This window comes from Lepeophtheirus salmonis, chromosome 12 (assembly GCF_016086655.4).
Source record: "Lepeophtheirus salmonis chromosome 12, UVic_Lsal_1.4, whole genome shotgun sequence".
NCBI classification, from domain to species: Eukaryota; Metazoa; Arthropoda; class Copepoda; order Siphonostomatoida; family Caligidae; genus Lepeophtheirus; species Lepeophtheirus salmonis.
Window position 1 is genome coordinate 5,732,508 of NC_052142.2, and position 20,938 is coordinate 5,753,445.

The 20,938-nt window shown below is 33.1% G+C and overlaps 1 protein-coding gene and 2 long non-coding RNA genes across 52 annotated transcripts in view; 2 read left to right on the forward strand and 1 right to left on the reverse strand.

Annotated features, from left to right (window-relative positions):
- slo (calcium-activated potassium channel slo) overlaps positions 1–20,938 on the reverse strand; it is a 291,323-nt gene that overhangs the window by 126,307 nt on the left and 144,078 nt on the right. For all 50 annotated transcript variants that reach the window (XM_071892349.1, XM_071892327.1, XM_071892328.1 and 47 more), the window contains one exon: positions 4,299–4,720. In XM_071892349.1, coding sequence (XP_071748450.1) covers positions 4,299–4,720 — 422 coding nt within the window. The remainder of the gene's footprint in view (positions 1–4,298; positions 4,721–20,938) is intronic.
- Positions 4,890–10,692, forward strand: LOC139906858 (uncharacterized). Its single transcript, XR_011782937.1, has 2 exons — positions 4,890–10,407; positions 10,510–10,692. It is a non-coding gene; the product is annotated as an uncharacterized lncRNA (long non-coding RNA).
- On the forward strand, positions 11,796–12,318 carry LOC139906854 (uncharacterized). Its single transcript, XR_011782931.1, has 2 exons — positions 11,796–11,931; positions 11,994–12,318. It is a non-coding gene; the product is annotated as an uncharacterized lncRNA (long non-coding RNA).

Here is a 20,938-nt window from a genome sequence, read left to right on the forward strand (position 1 = left end):
TTTGCTTAGCTTCAACACCAGACAATATTCTGTAAGCTTCATTTAAAACTGTGGTGGTCATCAGTGATTGAAATCAGCGCTATCACCCTTTTTAGGTATGAGAGCTATCTTTCTTTTTGTAAGAGAAAGGGGTATTTTCTAGACTTCTCCATGGATTTTCCTACTTTTAAATGGTATGGCGGAATTTCTTCAGGCGTGAGAGAGAAAATTCGCCCATAAAGGTCATCTGGACCCGATGCTTTTGAATCCTTGAAATCATTCTTTATATAATTTACGATGGTAGCCTTGGTAAATACTTCAACAACCTTTGAGGGGCTCCCTTTCTTCGGGAAATTGAGTCTAAAATCTCCGAGAAACTTTTATGAAAATATTGCAATACTTGAGATGGCTCATCGATTGCTATAAAGTTAACAACAATTTTTGTATTGTAGTTTGTAGTGGCTGTATCATTATGTTTGAGAGCAAATATTTGTTTCTAAGAAGGGGATCCGTTTTGCGATCTACTTTTCTTTTCATTTCACTTTCAGCAATGTCAAACATTCTGTATGAATTCACCAAATCTGTTGTGTATTTAAAAAAAAAATAGAGGAACTATTTAAAACTTTTTCAAGGATCTTTTGGAACTTATTGGCTTTCTTTTTGTGAGATTTAATGATTTTTTGCACTGTTTTAACAGTAATATGAGACAATAATTTATAAACACATCGAGGAGGCAGAAAACTAAGACCTTTTAAAAGATTGTATTTTAAATAAACAGTTAATGCTTGATTTGAATCTATTAGCTCAGCCCCGTTCGGTTTATGAGCTTTACAATCTTCTCCACGTCTCACACATGTTTTCCACCTTTAAACTAGCTCCTCTTCTGGAGAGAAAAGTACTTTTTCTGCCCCATTTTTTCTTTTAAGCCTAGAGATGATCCAAGACTTATAGTAACTAACCGATTTATTGTTTTCACTGTCAAATGAAAGGAGCAAGCAACAGAAAAAAAATTAACTAGCTACATAAATTATATCAAAAAAGTACTGAGAATTGGTAATTTAAATTGCCTGCGCTTAAAAGCTTTAAAAACATTTGTTTCCTAGATCAGCAGCAATGTTTTTTATTATCATGGCAATTTTGAGCGTGATCTCAATTCGTTTCAAAGGGACGAACGGTCAATAAGGAGGAATATCAGTTGCGTGAGAAAATAAGTCAAAAAGGGCAAGAATTATGGAAATCATATCCTGGATTTAAATTATATTTAATATTGGATTAACACAAGTGGCAAATATAGATTATACCGGTAGTTGCATAAATACACGGACTATTTGTGGCAAATAATTAAATGTGTAATAAAATTGGTATGACGTATTTTTTTGAGAATTATATAATAGATAATTTGTTCTTGTATAAAATTTAATATAATTACTGAATATAACCACCATCAGCTGCTATGCCACTTCCAAGTGCCCGCAGAAAGCCTTGCACACATTGATGATGTAATAGTCTTCCATGACTGCCTATTGCTCAATGACACTAGCCTTCAATGAGTCCAAATTCGGGTGGCGGGTAGCACAGGTCTTCTTTTCAATTTGCCACCACACACTGTAGGCAAGGCGATTCAAATCAGGCGATGGAGGTGGCCAAATGTTTTTGTTCCCAAATGGCATGTTCGCAGTGAGCCAATCCTGAGTGAATCCATAGGTACTGGCAGGTGCCCTGTCCTGTTGGAAGATAAAGAGGGCCCCATTAGAGATCTTGAGGGCCTATGGAAGGACTTTGTCCTGCAAAATCTCGAAGTACGCCTCTGATTTAAGTCGGAAACCAGTTTTGAACCAAATTAGATCTGTTTTTGCCCCATTTGATGCAATGGCACCAAACATCATCACAGATGCTGGATGTTTGACTGTGGTGACTGTCCAAAGCTCCTCAACAATGTTCCTGTTGTCATTGAAGGCCACCACACGGTCACTTGACCTGTTGAACACTGGATCAACAGTAAAATTCTTTTCATCTGAAAAAATGATGATACGCCTAGCCGAGGCATGCTTGATATCATTAATCATGACTTTGCAACGTTCTAGGCGCTTATCACGTTGAAGTTGTGACAATAAAGGCATCTCAATCATTCTAAGAGATCGTCCACCAACTTCTTTTACAGCCCTGGAAATGGTGGCCTTATGAACATTCATGTCTTCAGCCACCTTTGTCATGGAAGTCTTTGGGTTGACCATGAAGGCCTCTTTCATCTCATCCACACTGATTTTCCGTAGTCTGCCGGTCCGAACACCTTCCGTCAGATCTTTTCCCTCCTTGACAAGCTTCTTGACCTTGAACACAGTAGTCCTGGATAGTCCAGCATCCTTGATGATCTCCTTGACAGACCTACCCGGGTGGAGGAGAGTGGCAGGCATATGACGTTTGGCCTCGTCATTCATCGTAAACGACAAAAACAAAGCCAAAAGATTTACCGAGTTACGTGTGCTGGAATTTTTTATTTCCGGTAACGGAACCTTGAGATATAAGCGTTTTAAAATTAGTCCGCGTATTTATGCAACTACCGGTATATTAGAGATAGACGTTATAAAAACAATAATTTGACAAATAATGAACTGAAAAAGAGAACACGCAACAACCGTTTACCTTCTTCTTGGAGATGACATTTTGCAAATGAACTCCACTCCATCTGAAATTTTTATTTTTTAAATTGATGTTAAAATTCCCCTTAATACTTTATAAAGTTTTCTTCCTCCGATGAAACGATGGTTTGAGCATTTGAAATTTGAGGTAAATTAAATAGACATGGGAATGTCTTCCCCACTTGTGATTGAAAGTGATAAATAGCAGCAACTATATTGTCTTTACGTCTGGTATATTGATTGTTCTGGACGAATTCGGTAACTAATGACAAATAATAATGTTGGCGATCTGATTTAGCTAATTTTTGGCTTTTAAATGCCGATTCAAGTTTTTTATTGCTCTTAAAAATTATCACATTTTGACCCTGAATCAAATACTTGAAATGTAAAACAGATAAGTAGGCTTCTAATAGCTTGGGATCGAAAGTTGAATATTTGATTTGAGCTTAACTAATCTTCTTAGAGAAAAATCCAATGGGAAATGGCTTATCATCTACAATTTGATGAAGAACGGCAACCACTGCATGATTTGAACCGTCTATAATGAAATGAAATATATTACACGTTGGGTTTAGAAAATGTAACCAAAATATATGATTCAAAGTATTTTTCATAATCTCAAACGATATTATGTCTTTCTGAGTCCAAACTAATTTTTTTTTAAATATCTGATGGACAAATAAATTTGAATTTTTAATTATGATTTTTATATTAGTGTTAAGTCACCTTATAAATTAACTCCATATTAATTAGTTCGTACATTTGATCAGCCAATTTTGCGAACTGTTCCAAAGAATCTTCGGATCTTAAAAAAATTCGTAGAATCAACTGTAACATTATTTGTGTAAATTGAGATTCTAAGATGTCGAAGAAAAAAGAAGGATCTTTGATACTAAAAGCGGGATTCCTGATAGGCACATTGGAAATTGAATTATTTTCACGCTTTTCTTCTATAAATATTTTTTTCCTATAACCTTATGAGCTACCACCAATTTGGATATTGATTAATTATCGATATAAGTCTAAGGATAAGAGTCGCCAATAAATATATTGATTCAAAGGCATGGATGCTATCCCGGTTGATAAAATATTTATTTATTTTATTTTGAATACCTGAAAAACGGCAGTAATTATTTTATAGGGAAAATGAAATTACGACTGTTTTAATAACAATATAAAATAAACAAAAGAGCGCAAACGAGAATCACTCATCGAACACCGCAGGCACATTTGTAACAACAGGATTTAAAATGATAAAATGAATAGTTAATCTATTAATGGTCATTTTCGTGTTCTACGCGTAACTAACACGAATAAATTAGGATTTTAGTAGGCAAATACTCTAATACCAGAATTTTGCTGTATAGAATCATTATAATTTTATATAATAGTTTACAAGAATTGTCACAATATTTCATTGAGTAATTTTTTTTCGACAATTTTCATCTTAACTGATATTTTATAAAATAAAGTACAAAGTACGCTAATCATTCAAAAAAATAATAATAATAAGTAGTAACGCATTGAAAAATGATTTCGTAAATGGTTTGAACATACACATTAATTTTCATACAACAAAAACTTCCTTTTGCATTGGATATCCATATATTAAAAATAACTTTTCAGATTATTCTTTTAGTAAAACCCATGTATTTGATATAAATAAATATATTTACTTACTCCGAGGCTTGAGAGAATGTCATTCCAGTAAATGTAGTAGAAAGCGTCTCTGTATACATTTCACATCCTGTTCCTTGTAAATAATCATTTTGCCATGCAAGTGTATCAGGAGAAGTCTTAAAAGAGCGCATTGCAAACAAATTTGCCATCATTGTGCTAAAACCTGGAGCAAGACAGGATTGTGCAATAAACCCTAGTTTCAGTTCTGCAAGACAAATAACATCATCCCCTCGTTTCCAATCCCATGATGGAATATTAAGTAAATATGCTTTGTTGTGATATTGCATTAGCTGTATGATAACTCTAATGTCATCTGAATAATTTTTAATAGAAATTACTCGCATTATATTAGCAGCATCTTCAGCGTCTGGATCTTGACAATATTTATTTGCCAGAACAAGGCATGCATCGGCTTCATGGACCTTGAAAAAATAGGAAAATTTAGATCCCTATTTTAAATATCAAAATTGAGAATTTAATATAACACGCGTGCAAAAGAAATAAACATTCAATTTTTTAATAATATATATGAGATTATCAATATAAATCAACTTTGAAGAAATATTTGGGAAAGAAAAAAACGGGTTTTTCTATTTTTTTTTTTTTTTTTTTCAACACTTATACACATTTCGTGATTTGTTCACACAGAAACAATATATGTTGACTAGAATTCCATTTAATAAGGCGTACAATCTAAATATTAATGAAAAAAATATAGAAACATTTTCTAAGGAATTTAATGAAGATCGTGGTGTTTTTGTACTGGGAAAAGTTGCATCTTATTATCATCTTAGAGTAATTCATTTTCCAAGTCATAGGAATAGGGCAGTTGTATATAATAAAGATAAGGAAACATTTTTGATCAAAGGTACAATAAATATTAACGTACATCCACTTTTATTCGTCATTAGAAAGCTATGTGCCCGAATTTGGTATTATGGGGCAGCAAAGCGATGTTTGCCATATTTATTATCATCATTCTCAAGAAATGGAATCATTATTTTGAGAAGTTATTAAAAAAAAATCATCAAGTTAATTAGACATTAAATATGAACGACAGTGTTAAGGATCTTATGTACCTTGTCTTAAAAAAAACTGAGATTACAATACGAGGATTGATTACGGTAAAAATAACCAAGAATCGGTTATGTTATTCATTGTGGACTTCTTTGAAGCTAAATCAATTATTTACTCCTCAATTCTAACTGAAAAGACACATTTCATTTCTCTTTATGAAGTTAAACTTGTTCCTATTGACAATGAAGGATTAGGAACATCCGATATATATTTTTTGATGAGGCGGAGCAGGTACATTTTTACCTCCACCAACTAAGTTTAACGAAATTTAGTCACCTGAATTACAGCAAAAATTACAGGTAGTTTTTGATCAAACTTGGTACTAAGATTATATAACTAAAGTATAAGAGGTGAAGGCCAAATGTTAAGGTCAACATAACACAAAACGTAAAATTTGAATCATTGACTATACTTTTGGAAAAAAAATGAGTAATATAACTCAATTGGATTTTAAATCGAGGTGTTACTCTGTAGCTCTCACTTATTTTAGTTATCTAATTTTTTTGTCATCTTGTCCTAAAATAATTTTAAGAAACTATGAAGAAACGCACAAATTGTGGGGCAACTCTCGTATATTATTAATTGTAGCAAATAAGTACTCTTCTGCGCCTTAAAATTCAATGTAATAAGTTGGAAAGTTCTACTTTTAAGGAATAATTTCCTTTACAGAGACCGTATATAAAATTATATCACTTTGGCTTTTGTAGCATACTTGGTTGTTTGTGTTACATTTGATGAGGTTTTTGCCAGACCACAGCTTCTGCGTAATGTCCAAATCTTATTATAATCAACAAAAAATTGAATGTTTGGAAAATTTAGTGGAAGTTGTACTTCACATATCCACTAAATTCAATGTTATATCCTCCAAGAAGAGTAGTATAATTGGGGAAATTTTTAGAAAAGTTTTTTGTCCTCTAGAAGCAATAAAGAACCATCACATATTCACTTTCAAATATACTTATCCTCGAGTTGTACACGTAAAAAAATGCTCTCGTAGTTCATAAATTCTTTCTTTCAACTTAATCAAACATAAAATTTTGCCTCTCTGGATTCCTGAAGAGTATATTTTAAAGAAACAAGCTTATCTGAGGAAAGAATAGAATATCCTATGAAGAGTGTCGTTCCTCTTTTTTCTTGTAATGAAAATAAACAAATTTTTTTAAAATCCATAAAAAAAAAAAAAAAATCATTTTACAAATAAATTATCAACAAATTTTTATCCAGAACAAGGGCTCTCACATGAATCTGCAACTGATGTGTTTAATATAAAAATTATTTTTTTAAATCATATATACAAACGCCAATATTTCATATATATATATATACGAGTCAACTATAGATATTATATTTAAATTTATGAGAATGATTAAAAGTACCCAAGAATTTGAACTATAGTTTTGAACCTTTGTTCGATTTAAAAGACTTATATTGGTACCAAAATGGTCTTATAAATAAAATCTATTATTTTATAAATTTCGTGATTTTATTAACAGGATACTTTGATATGATGACTATGAATCTTCCTCCAATTTTATAATCATTTAACCTATATGGTATGTCCAATATTTGGGGTAAAACCTCTTAGTTTAGAATCTCCTAATTTCCTACATTAGTTTCAGGTGGTTTTCATTCGTGAATTGCTGAGTCCGTGGAGCAGACTGTTTTCTTCGTCTATGATTGTCCGGTTACGAGAGAACTGTTCTTCGAAATAATATTGGAATTGAAAAGAAGTGGCATTCGTATTGTTGGGATTGTGTCAGACATGGGACCCATGAATATAAACTTTTAGACAAATTTAGGACTATTTACTGACAAAACTTACTTTTCCATTCCATTTAACGAAGAAAAACGTATGTATGGATTTGCTGGTGGAAAATGCTCCAGTCATGTCGGAAATTGGCGACAACTCTCTGTCTTTAATACAAAAAGTTACCCTCAGCGTTTTAAAAGAAGATATGGACAAAAACGGAACTGTTAGCTACAATGAAAATTATTGACAAGACCCTTTATCAGAGGAAAAAAGTGAATTTGTAAACAAAAAGGCACATTTTCTTTCTTAAATTATTTATTTATTTTGTTATGTATATCTAAATAAGTTATATGCTACGTTTTAGAAATAAAATTAGGTTTATCATTAATTTTTCTTTTAAATAGTCATTATTTCTCATTGTAGCGATCCCCACCTTAGTAGATACTATAATTCAAAGAAGTGATGATGTGATGTTGAATAGCTGGAGGAATTTGACTAATTTATTATTTAAAACACCCGTAGGAGTTTCTTATAGGAGGTACTTAGAAAATATATAGGTATGTAATTTTTATTTGTTCCCCTGAACAATTTTTCTTTAGTATCAATGCCAGAGATCCGGCCCTGATGAAATCTGGAACAAATCCCCTTTTAAATATATATTCATAGACTGCGTAAAGAACAGGGGTTAGCTGGGTATTAGAATATTTATAAAACTCAAAGAGCAGACCTGAGGACCCTGGAGACTTGTATCTTTTATTGTAATTCCTGATAAACTTATTAATTTTAATTTTTGTAATTGGGCCGTCTATTGCCTTAAATGTATAAATACTTTGATTATCTATATCTTCATATTTAGGTCCCAAGGAGCGGTGTAAAAATGGTTTCCATTTTAAATGATATATTATGGGGCGACCATTCTAACAAAGTTGCTACAGGGAGTCCGTAGAACCCTCAGGATAAACGCATAACTTGGATTAAAAATTGCAGACTTCTTCAGCTATTTCTTTGGGATCTTCAGATAGTCTCCCTGTTTGCATCCTTAGAGATGTCAATTTTTATGTATGTCGAAGGTCTTCCAAATATTTGAGAGAAAACTTTCCTCTATTGTTGAGGTCTACCAGCTGATTTTACACCTTATCCTTAAACCCTTACTTTCATATGCTAGAGAATTTTCTAACTTGGAGTATGAATTTGCAGTTCTGTTGTTTAAGGATTCAATTTGGTCTTAAATGTTTTTCATATTTTTTCCCTTTTCTCTTCTTTTCTGGGCAAAAATTACTTTTGATTGGTTTTCTATGTTCTTTAAGGCGTCCCACAACGTTATTTTCCTAAATACAGTGCTGATCTTATATTTTGTATTAATTCCAAAATTTGATTACAAATTTCCTTTTATTCCGAAAGGGAGAAGTTAGGTTTCCAGAAGATTTTTTTTGGTTTTGTTGGACATTTAAAAGATATTAAAATTGGATAATGGTCTGAAATGTAGGAAGGCGAAACCCCTAAATTGTTTCTATATTCTTATTACATCCTGGGATATGAAAATATAGTTTAGTCTTCCATGTATTTCACAAACAGATTTTGTTCTTCCATGGGTCATTTTTGGCCAGGCGCTTGTAAGCACTTTAAGATTAAGATCGTTGATTATTTTTTCAAGATTTTTAGTTTTCTTAATATTATGGGATCCTTTATATAATAGTGCATCAATGCATGATTTTCTTGTGATGTTTAGGTATCCAGTTTACCTTTTGTTGAGGGATACTTTTCTTATACTTTAAAAAACCAACAAGTTGATTCGTAATTTTGGCCATATATTGCGTAGAGTGTCATTCATTCTTACAGAAATGTGACATCCAGCTCGATATAATTACCTTCTGGGTCTGAAAATACAATTCAGGGTTCAAAAGCGTTCTTAACTAGGAGTACCACTCCACTTGAGAGGTGGGAAGTTTTTCTATTTGCCTTTGCGTAGAATTACGAATAAGACGTTTATAGAGGATGGAGAATACCTTACGTAGTCTCCAGTCCTGTGTCAACTCAAATTACGGCATCTGGATAGAAAAGAACTTTAATGGAGTTGAAGATTTTTATAGCTTTGCAATCGAAGATATTGTGTTAACGTTAAAGGTAATTTGTGAACTCATGCTAATAATTATTTTTTTAAAGTAACAAAATTTATATAATAAATTAAAGATTCATATACTGTATACTTTTAACTGATTTTTTTAAGGCTTATGTATCATATTAATGTCTCTTTTTTGATTCATTTAGAATTGAATTGTCGGGAAGAGGATGTATGACTTGACATTGACTAACTCAACATTAATATTTTATCACTTAGTAATAAATATAACATTTATCACTCTGTAAATCCTCTTTTCCACCTATATCATTATTTAATATGTTAGAAAAATATGTCATATGAAAACAAGAATATCTCCGATTCACTAATAGAAATATAAAATATAATTTTCAAAAGAACATAAATGCATAATATGCATATATATTTTTATTTAATAGTTTACGTTAAAAAAATATTTTATTTTATTTTTTGTATATTCAACTTCAATACAATTTCTTTTCATGGTCTTGCAATAGTCTGTCATCATATGAACGTCCCATCTTCTTCCACAACGTATTTACATTACTATTAAACCTGGATTAAATCTTTCTTCAAGGTTCATCACTTACAAAGATTATCAGAAAAGCTTGCAAGTAGATATGAAAAAAATGATGTTTGGGTTGTAGGCTCTTACCCTCTGACCAACAACCCCCTTCCTTTAATAACCCAACAATTTCCTCAGTTTATCAGCAATTCATCACCCGATCCATCAACCTCCCAGCATTTTACCCCCTATACGATTAATAGCTGCTATACGACCAAACATCCAATCTTTTAACAATCATACAAACTTAATTATTAATTTAACTTAATGACGTAAGTATTAGTGAGATGTAATAAAAAATGTGAAATTTAAGATACAATGGCCAGTTATTGCAAGAGGTGGGAACTTGGACTCAAGGCTTGCGACTCAAATTGGATTTGAGTCCTTATTTTTAAGACGATCTCACAATCAAAGACTCGAGACTTGACTTAGACTCCTTAGCTAGTTCTTGCAACTTGACTTGGACTCCAAAGCTGGTATATTTTATAAAAGCCTTAACACTATGTACACCGTATTATAGATTTGAATATGGAATCAAAATGAGCTTGAATGGAATCTGATGGTTGATCTATAAGGGTTGAGGAAGACTAATATATACGATGGATCTTGTTTTTAAGTGGTATGTGAGAAGTAAAATTCTACCATGATTTTTAAATTGATTGAATTAATAGTTTAGAAAACGTCAAATTTTATAGTTAAAAGTACCTTTCTTAATGTGCAGGAAAATAGAAAATGCATGAGGCAAAGTGATCCTGGAGCAAATAGAAGAGTGAATAATCTGTTTAATGTATCTTGAATTCATTGTATGTTTCCAAATACAAAAAATATTGTATTTAATATTATAATTGTATCTATAAAATTGTATCAAGTAAATGTGCATTTCATTTCTGTATTCATGGTGAAATATTATATTTACAGAACTAAATTATTGAATTAATCATTTAAACTGATTAATTTGTCCTTCAAAAATAAAACTTATCAACTTAGGTTTTTGTTTGTACAAGATCATTATGTCGTAAGTTTCATCCAAATAATTAATCGATATGAAATGTTATTCTTCGATTGATCTTTCAATACTGTCGCAGCAAATCTATCATTTTAGCATAATATTGCTATTTGATTTATACAAACCACGTTAGTATAATTAATAATTACAAGTTTGAACTTGTGGAATAATTATTGCAAGTTTGAACTTGTTGAATAACTGTTACAAGTTTGAACTTGTCCAATTTTCTTCTTTTGTCTATTAGCACCAAAAGAGAGAAAGAGTTCTTACTAAGGGTGATAATTTTGGTAAGAATAGAAAAGCGTGCAAGGAGAAGAGAAGAAATACTTATGGCATCATTGATTAAATAATATACATCTTCTTCTATCAATCAAGAACGTTATCATTCCCGCCTTTATTATTCAATATTAATATAATATTAGATGGTGATAGTCGATAGAGAACTGAATAAAATGCCTAAAATAACGCCGCCTTCTGTCTGGATTTCCGAAAATGGAGGCCCAGTAATTTGGAAAATACTTTACTTACAGATGGTTTGTCGGATTTGTCGATACAAATGTGCCTTTAGTTCCCTCTCTAGAATTACACGCCACTCATAATCCTCTTCTCATATCAAGAGCATGGATATTCATCTAAAAAATCAAGTTAATGATGAATACATCAAGTCAGACTTTAACTCTGATCTCACAAAGATGCTTATTGCATGTATATACCCTTATCCATTGCTAATCATATATGTTCAAAAAAATTATGGAGAAATACACGGTTAAACCGTTCCCTTCCGGAGGAACCATCATGAAATTAATGGAGGATGTTTGTACTGATGTCATTTATAGAAATACATATAAAAATGTTTTGAGTCATCCAAACCAAATGACGATCAAGTTATCAGTAAAGAGTATTTACGAATATCAAAATGGAACTGAATTTTGTACTATCTCACAGTAAGTATTCAATTTTTTTTTAAATCTAACCCTAAAATATGATTCTATTTCAGCTAAAAATATCAAGAATTATGATACACAACTCAGTAAAGGGCAAAAACAACTGCTTAAATGGTCACAACGACGGGGGTAGTAGCTTTGGATGGTTCAAAACTAGTTTGTCTGAGACTACTTACTTCGCTTTAAGACTTGGGTATGATAATTAGGTTTTCCAATATTACATAGTCAATAAATATTACTTTTTTATCACTAAAGGCTTAGCTATGGTTGATGGGCTCCAAGAAATGGTGTTCAGAAAACTCATAAAAGGCAAAAACAACTGTTTAAATGGTCACAACAACGAGGGTAGTTACATTGGGTGTTGCATTATAATTAACAATTGTGTATATCCTTCATGATAATAGTATGTTGTTATATAAGCATACCTAAATAACGGGGGAAAATCTTTTTTGATGCTCTTAATAGGGAGTAATATTGCCGGACATTACTACATAATTAGCTTTTGCTCTAAATCTTTACGATGAATTTATTTATAACATTTTTTTATTAGTATATTTATTGTCTAATTTTATGATTTTGACATTTACTTTATTATTAATAATTAGTTAGATCTCATCGGTAGAGATATATCTATCCTGTGCACAATTGTATATAGCAACTTCCACATGAAGAAGAGGGGTGATTATCTTTTGATTAAACTCCACGTCTCGCTTGTGTATTGCAACCTAAAGTTATGACATATTTAACTGAATTCCGATGTTAAAACAAGAAAAAATTATCTGGATCAATCTATTATTTCAATATTCTGTATTTATAATTTATTATTATTAATAGTTATATGATTTTAATTGTTTAATTTTGTATATTTAACTTAAATGTTTAATGGTTTATTTTTTAGTATCTAGATTATATTTAATTAAAGCCTTCTTTTTTAAACTTTGAGCTTCAAATATATTTCAAATACTCTACTTTGTCCTTTCATTAGCTATTATTCTGAGAATAAAGTTCATAATGAATTACAATTTCATGGAGTGTGACGTAAGTCAATTATACGTAGTATATCTTCATTAAACATTTTGCTAATAAATACCTTCGTTATACCCTCAAAAATCATAATAAAGCAGGCAGATGATAATCACATCAGTATTTTAAACAATGATACTATATGTCTTTCCCCTCCCCCCTCCTCCTTGCACGCGTTTTTCTCTACAATATTATCAACTATAGTTATGGTCTCTCTTCTTGCGAGGAAAGATTGTTTCGATTAACATTGAGGAGACTTTTATCTCAGGCCCACACTGAGAGTTCTAAGGAAGATATCGAGATTCTCGTGAAAGAGAATTTTCCCTTTGCTGCATCTCGGTACACCGAGTATGATAAGGTGTTTGCGGATTGCCGAGTGGTCTTATTGAGGTTAAATGCTCTTCTTCGAGCATCTCACCGACTCTAAAGAATCCAATTCGGTATTTGGTGTGAAGTTATTTGCTAAGCTCGCAAGAGCTATAATTGAGGCCAATGATCTCAGGACCCTCACAAACACCGCTTCCAGATGCTGATATAATAGTGGTGATGAGCCCTCTACAATGGCCTTCATAGAAGCGTATGATAAGTTGGAGGTGCTGTCTTAGAGAGGAGTGCTTGGGTTCATGTCCTTTGTGTAGGGATTGACATTACGTCGTTGTATGCGATAAAAATCCCAATAGGAAAACAAAGAATTTCCTCGGAAAAGGAGGGTAGAGATAAGCAGCGGATCTAATAGCAGAGCTAAACGTCCTGCTATGACCAATGTGCTTCAGGATCTTTTAAAATCTCAGCAAGATACTAATAATCACCTAACAACTTTTATTACATCTGGAGAAGAAAACAATTCTCCAAAAGATAAAAAAAGTTATAAAAATATTCATCGTAGAAATAAACTTCACGTAAAAATTATATGAACGACTCTTTATTTTTTGTTTTATCAAAAATATTAAAATCTAACTATTACAATGAAAGTGTGGATAATATATTAAGAATTATTAACAATAATTTTAAAAATGAACCTCAGTAAAATTCTTATCTATTTACCATGTCAAACCCTGTTACTGGGGATGGTTTAAAACCTGCATTTTCCAATAGTATATCTTAATCTTTGAAAAGGTGTGAATGTATTGGAGAAGTCCTATCATCCTCTGAATAAGAGAGATGAAATTAATATCAGTAACATAAATGCTTCGGGGAAAATAGATAATACAAAAACTTGCTCTTGAAAGAGCTCTAGAAGTGATGTCAAATAATTGTAGTAAAAATTCTGGAAAGTGGAGGATATTATGCCCATAAGATAGCATCTTCACATCCAGAAATTCTTTCAGATATTGACCCAGAACTAATTGCTCCTCCACGAGGTGAGATTTCAGTTCTTGGTATAAAATAGGAATTTATGTTTGATCTTACAAGCAAATTTGAAAAATTTAATCATGATTGTGTTTCCTTAACAAGAAGGAATACTGTATCTCTAACTAGTCTAGTTTTGACAAAAAAGGTTACATCTCACCATTTAAAATAATTATCCCTTTATTATGGGAAGACAAGTTTAAGTCTTTGGACGAAAACCTTAAGTCTAAAGACACCGAAGCTGTTATAGAGTCTGTAAAGGTCTTTACCAAATGGGTTGAACAGATCCTTTTGATGAAAGATCTCCGTTGACCACGTTATAATTAGGGAAGCATCGAGGCTCTTGCTGTCTTCGGAGATGCCTCCAAAGTAGGAATGGGTAGGAACTTGTTTACTCAAAAAGCTCACTAACGCCAAAAACTCTCCGTGAGAAAATTAATCTTGAAGACATGTTGACGATTGCTCGAGCAGAACTTGTTGCTCTAACGATGGCTGTGACTATGGAAAATTATATTCAGAATGCACTTAAGCCAATGGTATATCCCCATAACACAGTCATATTTACCGACTCTCTATTAAATCTGCAGCGGATACAAAGAGGTAAAGGATGTGTTAAGCAATGGGAATAACGTAGAGTTTGGAAAGTACTGGACAATCTCTTTGGTGCCCAAGTAAGGTTTTGTCCAAGAGTCCTCAATCCAGCAGATTTGCCTAGTAGAGGGAAACTATATGAGTGAGCTTACTGAAAGAATAGAGTCTTGGAAACACGGCCCAAGGGTTCTCTTAGAATGCTGTGATAAATGGCCAAAATAGCCACGGCCAACTGAAGTCTTTGATAACAGATATAAGGCTAATGGGTCTGATCTGGCAATATATTTTAATCACATTAGGGTTATGGCCTCGGAAAGTCATAAAGCTATTGCTTATAAAGAACAAACCCGGTCTACTTCGATCATAGATGAACTTATTGGACGATGTCCTAAGTTATCTATAATTAAAAGAGTGCTTATCTAAATAATGAGATGGCCCCGTAAAGAGCCTATTCAATCCCTAAACGTATCTAGGGAAGAATTGGAAGGGGAAAAGTCCTTTTAATTAAATTGGAACAAGAAATCAGGCTTGTGAAATAATAAAAATCCTTAAAGATAACTGCTCTGAGTCTGCCAAACGTAAGATTGTCCCGGTATCACCTCTCAGGAATCTTTCTGTTTTTACGACAAAGAATCAGAATTCATTAGACTTCAGAGCCAATTGCACGTGTTGCTTTTGACACTAATAATCCTATAATTATACCTAAGGGAAATTTGCCTGAGATACTCGTACTTGATACAGATTAACGTGTCTTTCATTGCTCACAGAAACAATCGTTCAATAGGCTTAAGGCTTGGTATTGGTTCATAGGTAATTATGAATATATCAAATCCTTAGTTAGGTATTGATGCAAAGTTCCTAGGTTTCGATATGTAAAGTTTGAGTTCCCAAGAATAGATCCTTTACCAACTATAAGAATTGATCATCCAAGTACATGGCAAAACGTAGGAATCGACTATCTGGGTCCATTATATTGTAAACATCAGTGTGATGAAGCATATATGAATCGTTGTTCTCACCCATCAACGTTCAAAGTATGGATGGTTTTATTTACATGCCTTCATACGAGAGCTATCTACGTCGAGATATTTGACTAGTCTTGCACATGACAGTTTTTACAAACTATCAGAAGATTCGTTGGCCGATATGGCAAACTGGCAACTATCTACTCGAATAATGCTCGTAATTTTGTAGCCGCAAACACTTAAAAATCTGGACTTTAAGAAAGTTCAAGAGGAGAATTATTCAGGAAAATATATTGTAGGGAAATTCAGTACCCTTGAAGCGCCTTGGACCAATGGAGTCACAGAACTTATGGGGGTTATCTTCAAAAAGCAATTAAAAATGCTTATTCAGAATAATAAATTACCCATTAAAGAGCTCTAATCCGTTATTTCAGAATTAATTGGGGCCATAAATGATCGCCCACTTAGAACGACTCTAGATAGGGAACAAAGTATATCTCTGAACATGTTATAGTATGGCAAAAATCTCAACACCATTAACCCACCTTCAGATAAGGTGATGGACAATGTTCCGTGTTCTGACCTGTGGACCATTAGAAAACAGATATTGAATTCGTTTTGGTCCATATGCCAAAAGGAATACTTACAAGAATTAATTATCCTTCAGAGTGGATTAAACAATCTAATCTCCAAACAATCTCAAACAAGGGCATGTAGTTCTGCTTAAACTAGACACCATAGAGAAAAACAATGGAGAATTGGAAAAGTCGTAGAAATTCACGGCAGTTACCAAGGTAACCACCTCCTGCCTCGATAAAACAACCTTTGTCATACCCAGTTAACATAAGATCTGTTATGAAAGTATCTTTGCTTAAATCTTTGCAATTTCCAGTGGAGATGGACGATAAGAGTAAAGACTTGGGAAATCTTAATTCAGATCATGGATGTGTAGGAAACGGACGGCGGATTTTGAAGGTAACCCAAAAAAAGGGATTGATCACACCTAAGGGAGGGACCGACCGATCTTCCATAGTAGGTGAACCCGTCTAGGACTCTGATGAAGGAGAAACCAATGACACTGCCCCAGGCAAGGAGGCAGTAACTGCCCTCTGAGTCTGTTCTCATTTTCCCTCAGGGCTTAAAGGAGGCTGAGGAGTACTCTATTGGCTTCACAGAATACTTTGCTAACAATGAAAGAGGAGGAAAACACCACCCAGGTTATTATAAAATCCTTAGAAAAGCAAAATTCTGAACAGGGTTTTTTTCAATACTGCGAGTATTTTTTTTCCTCATATACATAGAATCAAAAATCTAATAAATACCCATGAACTAGCTTCAGAAGGAAGTTTGCCACATTCTTCCTCAGAGGTTTTACCCGTACTCCCCCAGAGGATTTTTATTGCATAACTTTTCATTCTGACATATAGTTCTCATCTGTGAATAGCCGACAGAAATGCACGGATAAATTTAAATCATTTTGGAAATCCCAGCAGTAATCGGACCTCCTGGGTGCAGAAGCCTTACAACCATCGGACGAGAGGTTCTATATGGGATTTACAACCCCACGGAATCCAAACTCCTTGATCTTGAGTACAGCTGAATGAATTTAAACCTCGGTTGAGACTCGGGATGCTGGAAGCTACAGGGCAAGTAGGGATTTCCCATTTACATATGCTCTGTTTTTCCAAGCTATCGAAAAACTTTTTTTGGAGTGTAAGGTTTTTCATCTTAGCCAGAAAACTCCTTAGCAGTATCTTACTTCGGTCTGTTTTAACAAGGATGGCAAGGTTTTGAGGATCAACCATCTGCTTGAGATACATTTCGATTGTTTTCCGATGATGGGGGAGTAAATATACATATATATATCTCCTTCAAGTATGTAATATTATGTAGTTTTTGGGTTTCATCGGATCGATCGGCGAGTTGTATTTCGTACTTATACAGTTGGGTGCCGAGTAAACACTTTGTGGGAAAGTTCGCAAATACCAGCACGATTTTATCAAAGCCTAACGAATGGACATTGGTTCAATTAAAGAAATGATACATAATCCCACCTTTAGGTTACTATTTATATGATAATTCAAAAACCTCTTAGGATCTGCATATTCCCTAAAATGAATTTGTCTTTCATTATGTGACCTTTATATCTCTTAAGATCGATAAACGTCTCATGACAAATCTATTATTTTAGCATAATATTGCAATTTGCATTATTAAAACCAAGTTAGCATACTTAATAATTACATGTTTGAACTTGTCGAATAACTGTTACAAGTTTGAACTTGTCCAATTTTCTCCTTTTGTCTATTAGCACCAAAAGAGAGAAATAATTCTTACTTGAACTGCTATTAATACATGCCACAAAAGGAGTTCTTCACTGTGAATAATTATCCCTTTATTCAGTCAATGCTATTTTGTTTTGGTTCCCAGGAAGAGGTCTAAATTGCTTTTCTGTTCTAATAAAAAAGTCTTATTCTCATCACAAATATTGTTGTTTTTATTTATGAATTGAGGTAATAATATTTATTATATTCATTGTCAAGGATTGCTATTCATACACAAGGTTACCAAGGTAGATTTTCGAATTAAACAGTCCACTACTCTTTACAAATACTTATCTGATTATTTTATATATCAGTATATTTGTACAATTAGTCCAATGTTTGGATTCGGAGCCAAGATCCCAAAATATTATTACTAACTTTAAATGAAGGATAATTGATTTTTTTTTTTTTCGAGTAGAAAGATACATTTCCTAAAAAGTTAAATACAGACGAAATATGTACATCTAAATGAGTTGTTACAGATCACACATATATTGCATATAAGTTTTTTTTTTTTTTTTTTTAAACTATAGAAACAATTTCTTATTTTTTTTAAACAAAACAATCATAAAAAGAAAACGAAAAAAGGGAGGCGAGAAAAAACAACAACCCAACTTATACTACATAATAATAAAAAAAAAAAATAGCATCTGACAAATTAATAAAAAATATTTAATCAAAAATACAATCACAACACGCAAGATAAAAAACGAAAATCATTATGAGCAGCGTAGGCTATATTTTTGGGAAGTATATTTCATAATTTGACCTTGCAATCGTGTATTGCAATTTTGCAATGGATTTGGATCCAATTCTGAGCAAAAGAGCCATGTTGTTGAAGCCATAAATGTTTTCCTCTTGGATGGGCCCTCTCCCTAGGTAGTGAGTGAGTCGTTTAGCCCTTATAGACCATATCCCTTCTAAATATTTACTGTCACGAAATACATGGGCAAACGTTTTAATTTTGTTACAGTCTTTGCAAGGCGTGTCTCTCTCTACATAATACACTCCAAAGGCGACCCAGTATCTCGGGTAAGACTGTTTAGGATTGGGATATGGATCGAATAATGACCTCACATATTGTTTCTGGATCATTCTATCCTTTATTTTATATTTGAAAGTGTTGCAGAGATCGTTAGGAGGCTGTCTAATTCTCACTCCCTCCTTTATTAATAATATTTAGTGCTACTCTTAAATGAAGTGTTTTTTTTAGTTGGCTTGAAGACCCTTAGGAGGGAATTGCGTAGCATACTCACGATCGGATGGTTGATTATATCCTTGGTAATTACATCATTTATGATGTTGAGACTCAGCTCCTCTCTGATCTCATTAGTAAGAACTATTTTTAACTCTGGTTTTCCACTAGAGGGACATTCGCCCCCACTGACCTCCAATACACCTTGAGCTTATCGTTGGATGGTTTTAATTCCTTCCATGGAGATGATGTCGGCGCATTTGTGATGGTCCCTCTGCAGGCTTCTATGTAGAGTGTTTTCCAAGGATAATCAACAAGATGCGCTCTTTTATATCAAGAGAAAATCAAAATTTCCCAGTGCAACTCTAGATCCATCATTCCGAGTCCACCTCGAACCTTTGGTAAGAAGAGTCTCCGATGACTGATGGATTTTGGAGTGCCAACGCACTCTATACTCTTTCTTTTCCAATCTTGGGCCTTCAATTTATTAAAAGGGGTAGATCGAAGAATATGATTAATTCCTGAGAGTATTGTCATATTCCAACATTTTTTTTTACCAAGAACCCCAAGTTTGTCCTTCTGGACTTCTTTTATTGACTGAGATATTTTCTCATCTATCCAACGTATGTTCTGGGATCTCCAATCATTCATCAAAACCACATTGCCAAGGACCAATGCTTTTTGAACGAGATAATTAGGTCTAATTTTGTTTATTTTTTCCGTAGAGTTTGTCAATATCTGTGTTTTCTTATCATTAATTACTAAACCCGACTCTCTTCCATATTCTTTCAGGAGCATATCTAGGCTAGCTCTTTCTTCCTCAAATTTGTCGCTTCTTAGTATAACCGTGCAATCGTTTGGAATAAACAAGTTGGTTAATTTCCCGTTTCCCAAGACCATTTTCTCTAATACCAGGTCCATTTTTCTTTGTAGGATTGTCACTGCCAATGAAAAGAGACTAGGACTTATGGGATCCCTTTGAGACATTCCTCTCTGCAATTCTACCACTGGGTCTTCTTCGATATCAATGATTGATTTTTGTTGGAAATTATGTTTTTTATTGCGTTGCAATATAATTGTGGAAATTCTATATTTTTAATCTCACTCAATAGAAAGGATTGTTCTATAGAATCGAAAGCTTTTTTAAAATCCAAGGAGATAAAAGCAAAACTTTGGGTTCTCTGCTTCCACAATTCAACACTCGGTTGGAGAGACATAACTACATCTTCCGTTTGCCTGCCCTTCCTAAAGCCAAACTGACTATCTGGGAGCATTCTATCCATTATTGGTTTCATACGTTCTGTCAGACATCCACTGTAAATTTTATATTCTATTTCCAATAAAGTTACTGTCCTCCAGTTTTTTATTTTTTGTAGTACATCTTTCCAGTCTTAGGAAAAAAAGTTATGATTCCCTTTTTTGCTCTTTCTTCAGGTCTATTTCCGAAAAAATATTCATTATATAATTCAGCTAGGAATTTTGCTATTTAAAATTCTTGTACGAACTCTTGCTCCTTGCATTTTATATTCTATTATCGCATCCAAATTCCTGCAGCAGACCTGTATTGTATTGTTTCCTTCTTCCAATAATGACCTAATCTAAGTTTCTTTTTTTCCTTCTTTCATTATTTTTCGGCCCCGATAGATTTTAGAACTTTTTTTGCATTTGTGTAGAACTTATTTAAAGCCTTTCTAATATTCCATCCAGCTTATAAGTCCTGTTCAATCATTTCTACACCTTCTTTAAGATTTT